This window comes from Etheostoma cragini, chromosome 17 (assembly GCF_013103735.1).
Source record: "Etheostoma cragini isolate CJK2018 chromosome 17, CSU_Ecrag_1.0, whole genome shotgun sequence".
Classification (NCBI taxonomy): Eukaryota; Metazoa; Chordata; class Actinopteri; order Perciformes; family Percidae; genus Etheostoma; species Etheostoma cragini.
This window is the reverse complement of record NC_048423.1, coordinates 4,572,571-4,580,128: the sequence shown is the minus strand read 5'-3', so window position 1 is coordinate 4,580,128 and position 7,558 is coordinate 4,572,571. Positions and strand designations below refer to the sequence as shown.

The 7,558-nt window shown below is 39.7% G+C and overlaps 1 protein-coding gene across 1 annotated transcript in view; it reads right to left on the bottom strand.

The window, feature by feature from the left end:
- Nucleotides 1-7,558, bottom strand: part of kcnq5a (potassium voltage-gated channel, KQT-like subfamily, member 5a) — a 91,214-nt gene that overhangs the window by 11,286 nt on the left and 72,370 nt on the right. The window contains exons 8-10 of the mRNA XM_034898470.1: nucleotides 5,870-5,964; nucleotides 4,984-5,010; nucleotides 1,059-1,300 (exon numbers count right to left, since the gene is read on the bottom strand). Coding sequence (XP_034754361.1) covers nucleotides 1,059-1,300; nucleotides 4,984-5,010; nucleotides 5,870-5,964 — 364 coding nt within the window. The remainder of the gene's footprint in view (nucleotides 1-1,058; nucleotides 1,301-4,983; nucleotides 5,011-5,869; nucleotides 5,965-7,558) is intronic.

Genomic DNA, 7,558 nt, shown 5'->3' with positions numbered 1-7,558 from the left:
TCTCACTTCAATTTTATTGCTGCAAAATGGGATTGTCAAGCAGATAAACTGAACAACACATATATAATAAAAGATTGATACTTGGCACCAGTGTATCGATACAGTATTGGTAAAAAAAAAAGTAAAGGGGGAAAATGGAAAGAGAGTTGATTAATGACACTGAGTCACAGGTTATAAAATCTGTTCAAATAAATGATATATGGGAATAAAAGGAGACAGAGAGGTACTATTAAAACAATCAGAAATTTCACCTTTTACTGTTGGGTAATTTCTGGGAAATGTAAGGAAAAAGAACTAGTTTTAAACAACATACTGTAGACATATATACTAATTTAGGCAACAACAATACGTCCATGCTCCCTTCAAAGCGCACAGAAATTAATTGAGATGTTGGGAAATACATGAAAGTATATAATTCCAGTCTCTTAAGATTTCCCCAAAATGCAATGTACCCACCTGGATAAAATAGAAATGCACACGATCTATAAACTATTTATATCTAGGCTATAGAGAGAATATACACTACAGACTGTTTAAAAGAACGTTACTAGTACATGTGTTATCTCATATTAAAAAGAAATATGTTATGATTGTTGTCTAACTTTAGGCTATGTGGTATTTTTTGTACACTGAGAATCTATCTAGTTTCTCTACTACATTGTGGTTGTACGCTCTGAGTGTAAACAAATATTGATCTAAATCAGAAGGCCTGATTAACCCTTCATCATTCGTTGTTTGTTGTTATTCTTTTATACCCCTCTGTCTGACAGTATCACATATAGATTGAACTTGTTTCAGCTGTTCATTGAATGTATCTTTTATTTTTATGTGTATGTACAGTCTTTTTTCATTTGATGCACCGTTGCATAATTGCCATGGACATCATCTCATAAAGATTTGTCTAAAATTCAGCGAGACATACTGACATATGGTATCTTAGGAAACAGCATGTGTGTGCAAGGGCATACTGTGCTAAAAAGGGTAATTAGTCAGAGGTTTCGTTGGTTGGTTAGTTGCCATTAATGGTAATATGGACAAACACACATAGTCCCACTCACCATCTGGGACAGCAGTGCGAGTCTGGCTCTTTAGCCTTAGTGATGGCCTAAACCGGGTCCGATCATTGAAGCTCCAGCTCTTCTGCACTTTGGCAGGGCTCCCACCCATCAGATCTGCCCCGCCCATCACCTCGTTGCCAGGGGATGAGCGCTGGCGGTCGTTGATGGACGTCTGCCTGCTCTTCATGCTCTGACCACGGGGACTCGCCATCCGGACCCGCTCCTTAAAACTCAACTTCTGACTGCAGGGAGGGAGGAAAGAAAAGAGAGGGAAACAATGATATGGAAAGAGAAAGAGAGGGGATAAAAACATTCAAAGATGCAAAGACAAGTATTTGGGATTGGGTAGACAGAGGGATGGAAGAGTTGATCAAGAGATAGATGATGGGAAGACAAAGGGGAAAAGGTAAGTGAAATTAGGAAAAGGGAGTTTAGGATGGAGTTGATAGAGAAAGAGAGTGTAGTACAGAGGTCAGAGGGTTGATAGAGAGACACAAGGAGAGAGAAAGAAAAACGGGATGCTGTCAACACCTATTTCCCCTTAGAGAATCAGAAGAGTTCAGAGTGCAGACACAGGGCAATATTCTTTCTTTCCCTTCAGACCAAACATCATCTATCCAACTGACATGCCCAAAACACCAGAACACAGCCAGGCTGCCCGCCAAGCCAGTAAAAAATACCCTCAGCGTTGGATACTGAAGCGCTGCAATCACCCCTGGTCGACTTATGAAAACAGAGCTAATAACATTTTTAAGGTGATATGTGAAGCATGGTAACACTAATACATCATCAACCCATTCATTATGAGACAACCTTTAACAAATGAGTCCATTATTGAGAGAAGCCTCCAACAGCCTCAACATGATTTTCCATCTTTAGATATTTTTGGGAAATGTTGGTGGGCTTTACACCGTTGTTCATGAGCAAAAACGGCTAAATATTTTAGAGATTATATTTTAATCAATGTTGTGTCATCAGTGTTTTTATCAGAAATGTGGTTTTAATCTGAAAAACAAAACCTTTGTTTTGGTCTCAATTATGTAATTTAGTTTCACCATTGTGTGACATATTGATGGTCAAAATGCTATGTATAATAACTTTAAAATACATTTAAAATACTATTATATTACCATTAAAACCATACTATGAACTTATTACAGTATCTTCAATTTCACATTTTTCCATATCACAATAATCCCCTAATAATAATTTTTTTGATCAAAAAAGGGGCTCAACATGCAATTTGTTGATTGTGGCAAATGATTACCTACAGTGAATTCAGATTCATGTTTTCATTTCTCTAAAATAAATACTTCTTATTGTTATCTTTTAAAACCATGTCTACATTTACAATGTAACAATTTGTGTTGGTGGATTTTCCCTTTAATTCATAATACAGCACTTATTTGCATTTGACTGGCAGCAAGCAGCAGCAGTCACCCCAGACAGAATCCTAACAAAGGGACTGAGGTAAGAAGGAAGGTAAGTTTGTTTTCTTTGTTCTCCTCCATGCTATTAGTCAGTCATTCCCACAGGTTATTGCGAGCTAAGGGCAAGGCAGAGAGGATGCTGGGTAGTACTGTAGGTACCTCTTCTATTTTCGAGTGTACCTTCTGAAGAGCCTCCCATTACTGAGACCCTTAGTGGAGGAAAGTAGAATAAGACGGATGGACGAGGGAATGCAAAGATATAGGAGGAAGGAGATTAAAAGAGGAGGTCAGCCGAGGAAGGAGAAGAGCAATATTCTCCTGTCAAAAAAGGGTAAGGGACATATTCCAGAGAAGGGTGGGAGTGGGTAAATAGTGGAAAGTACGGAAAATATATTTATGGTGTAAATTTATAACACACAGTGATATCAAACTACAGCTTTAGTATAGTTTATAAAGTATTACTCTGTACATGTACAACCTGGACGCTATATTTCCCAACAAATAAGACCAAGCTCCAAATTAACTCATGTCCTTGCAACGTGATTGTTCTGTGACATGTGGTCTAATTCACTATGCCTGCTTGTGTGCCTGCCTGTGTTCCTGCAGTGTTGCGTAAATTAGTGGTCAACAAAAATTTGATATAGTCACAAAAAATCAGGCTGTATTCACATTCAATTTAGGTGTTGTTTTTCAAATTAAATTGGCCGCATTTGCAAGTTTAGTCTACTTTTCATTCTTTGGTGTGAATGCTGTTATTTGAGCAGTGCTGTGGACTAAACAGCCCTCTTACAACTACAAACACATGTAAGTGCAGTAAAATTGGGAATAAAGATTCTTTGATTTTTCTATGAGAGAGCAGAAGCCAGCTACAGGTTTGGACACACCCGTAAATGCCCAAAAATTGTGTTCTGGTTGAAGGTAATCAGAGTTACACTTAAAAAAAAAAAAAGTTTGAATCATTTAAATGACCTGTACCAGGAGGCACACACACTCTGCCAGCACACCTGCCTACACACATAAACTCCAGATTAAACCCCATTTTACTTTATTTCATGTTGCCTCTCACTGCCAATATCCAGCACTCATACGCTCAGCATGATGTCCGCGGTAGCACTTTGTGGTGCGCCTTATGTTTACTACTGCTGGTGTTTACAAGTCTGCTTAAACAAAAACCACCAGCCGTTTACCACGGCACCTACCGCCGCTGAGCAGCCGAAAGTCTGTAAAACCACTAATAACACAGTACTGTGTGTTTTCTCGGTGGAGGGGCACATAAAAGTGCACATAATTACCATTTCACAAGTGTAAATGGGACTGTAACAAAAGTTTCTAATTAAACACAGTCCTAAACAGAAGCATTTCTGAGGGAGAAATGCTGCAGTGGATGCAACAAAGTCTAATTAAAAGTAGTTGTGCTTAGGGATGCACATTTGTGGTGTGTGTGTGTGTGTGTGTGTTGTGTGTGTGTATGTGTGTGTGTGTGGCCGTCTTAAGTTTAAATGCCTAAGAAGTTGCTGTCTCAATATAAGACTCCCAAATGTTGCAAAAGTAGCGGCGCGCTGTAAAAACTATACTAGCATAATTAAACTTACAAATCTCTCTCTGTCTTCTTCCCCTCTCTGAAATCCTGTATCTCCCCCTCCCCTCCCCCTGCTCTGTCTTTGTTAGACTTGTGTTTGATGATTATATAAATACCATCCCAATGGAAAAAGTGCGTCATGGTACAGACATGGTACAGACTCCTGTCTTTGAAGGCGTGTGTGCATGCACATACACAAGCACACGTGTGTGCACACACGCACACATGTGCGCGCACACACGCACGCATTCTCAACAAAGCCAAAGAAGTCCATCACCTTTCCCTGCCTGAGAGTCAAGTGCAGAGAAGGAAACAGTAGTTAAAGGAGACAAACACAGAGATGGAGACATAAAGAAAAAGTTGGAAAGTGTGGTAAGACCATAAAAGTAAGAAAGGAGAAGAAAGCTGAAAAAGCCAGCACCTACGAAACTTTCATAAAAAGGTCATTTCCAAATAGCTCTTGTGGTACTTTAATTGCTATATAGCTTCGGTCTACCTGTGTTTGATGTAAGAAGACATCTGTTTCTATCATTGCATCCCTTCCTGCCTCTCTTTCTCAGATCAACACAAACCAATAGCTACTTCAACAGAGCACATAAGTTAATAAAAAGAATTTGTTACTCAAATGGTAAATAAATATTGATCTGACACGTCTGGTTTACATTTATCACAACACATCAACCTTGTTATTGTGTAACTCTCCTCTGTAGATTGTAATTATCCCTTTTTATGTTGTATTTTATAGCACTGCAGTGTACCTTTTCTCACTTTTAATGTTTCGTAATGTTTCGTGTTCCGCAAACCAGATAATAGCAGATATCATAGTTTTAGAGGTGTAATTACAAAACATTAGGCATATTATTTAATTATAATTGCATCATATGTTGAGTGTATGTGTTTTTGGAGTCATACAAACCTGTAAGTAGTCTCTCCTTGCTCTTTCCTTCAAGGGTTAGTGAGATAAAGAGGAGGAGACAAAGGGAGAGACATTAGTATCCAACAGATTAAAAAATAGCATTCCAGTTGTTTTAACTAATGGATATATGACGCATGAAGCCAAAAGGAAAGAAAAACAAAGATACTTGGATTCAATGGGTTTAATAATTTACAATCACGTGCAAGCTATGGTCATGCAATGTAAGGCTAAGCTTTAGCTGAAAGACAGACAAGGAAATCGAAAAGGTATGGATCTATTTCTAGTGTGTATGTATGTGTGCTTGTGAAGGAAGGGATGGCAATCTGCTTCACAGTCACACGCCAAAAAATGTAGGACAACACAAATGTTAGGAAGCAACTGAACTCATAAATCCCTAAACTATTTAACTTGACCAAAGATGAATTTATGCCAGTGGTATATTAACAAAATAATGGAACTTGTCCACTTTCCTTTGTTAACGTTTCATTTTCCTGCACATCTCCGGGTTTAACAACCTGGCATGTTAGCGTTTTTTATAATAAACATTTATATAACTACAATCTCCAAATTAATTATGATTTTGTACTATTATTAACAGAATACCTCAGTGACTTCCAAAGAGCCATTCAGATGTTAATGCATTAGCTGTCTGAATGTGAAAAGGTTGATGCACGGTATGGCAAACCATTCATTTTGGAAAAAATAAAGAAGTTTAAAATAGGTATGTTTATGAAAGCATGATTGCAATGCTGCATAACAGTGAGTCATACAGTGGAAAGAGAGTTGAAGCTACACTCATGGCAAGGAGCAGATGGAGATGAGGAGAAGAGATGAGAATGGCTAAGAAGCAGCGGCCATGTTTGTAAGTCTGTAAGTTGTTACCTACTTGGCGGGGCTGCAGGTATGCAACGCCTTCAAATGAGGCTTCCAGGTAGCAATGGAAACCGAGTTCTCATCAGCAGCATAACTACGCCAGACACACTACGTGCAGAGTTGACAGGATAAATAAAATAATGATAAATGAAACAATTAGGTGAGGGGGGAAAAAGGGGGAGGGGAAGGGACGTATAAGTTGGGTAGGAAGTGAGAAATGGAAGGTGAGGAAAGAAAAAGAAAAACGCTGATTAGTTCTTGGGTAGTGTTGATGCATTGGGGCTGGGGGTTGTTGGAGGGAGCTGGGGGGGGGGCTTAGGGTTAGGGGTGTGAAGGTGGTGCTGGTAGAGGTGGTGGTGGGGATACATGCCTGAGGGGGGGGAGGGCGCTTTGATAGTGGTGCCAGGTGGCTCTGAGGTAGGGATGAGCACCGTTGGTGGAGTACAGACGCCAAGCCGCCTGGGGGTGGGGGGTGGGGGGGTGAAGGGAGCAGAGATCGACAGAACACACACACATTCAGATGTACACACCCACAGAGACACATAAACATGACACAGAAGGGCAAGAGCACAAACATAGTAAGGAAAAAGAGACTGAGAAACATAAACAATATGTAACATACACAGGGTGTTTTATGGGATGTAATCAGCTGGCAGCCATATTGGAGGTCCTCAGTATTGCCATGAAGAATTAAAACGACTTATTTCAACTTTAATTTGAAAAGGTTTTCTTTCTAGTTGGATTACATTAAAATGTACATACATCTTAGGCAAGATTTTAAAAGCCAGCCAGAATCTGTCACCTGGGGTGCCAGTAGCTCAGTCTGTAAGGGAGTTAGGTTGGTAACCGGAGGGTCGTGGTTCTAGTCCCCATACGGAGCAAAGTACTGTGGTGGAATGGTAGTTGGACAGGTGCCAGTTCACCTCCTAGGCAATGCCAAAGTGCTCTTGAGAAAGGCACTGAACCCACAACTGCTCAGGGTGCCTGTCCATCAACCCACTCACTTTGACATCTCTCCATTAGTGCATGACTAGGTACTAAGCATGTGTGTGTAATTCAGGCCTGTGTATAATGTGTATTCTAAAATAAAAGAACATTGTTTTATTATTGTTGTTAAATGGTTAATGGCTATTGGCAAGTTAAATAGTGGCTGTGATGGATGGGTATATTTAGCAAACAGTATGTCTAAGTTTAACTGAGGGCAAAATGCCACACTTGTGTTTTGAGGTCTTGGTTTCAGACCCTCACATGCAAAACACAACTGATTCAGCAGCAATGGCCTAAATCCACCATATTCATTTCTGCAGATTGTTTCCTTTTTATTGTAAATCATTATTAACTTGCAGCCAACTGAACCTCATTGATGGAGCCAGGTTTCTGTTACAAGATTTGTGATATGACTGGAAAGCCTTTATATAAACACTTTACACAGACAGGGTGGGAAATTAACACCAGTCACTTGCCAAATGCTGGCCAATTTTGGCTGTTACACTACTCTAGAGACTACTTTAAAGTCATTTGGAGATTCAATCATGTTCTAAAAATACAGTAGCAAAATATTGCTGCAGCAGGTGAGATTTCTAGTCCACTAACTGCTGAGGCTTGAAGACAGTTCTAATATCCTGCACTGCATACATACAGACAGATACGCACACAACACACAGTGGTTTAAAGCAGGGAGAGCTGTGGGAGATGGGGGGGG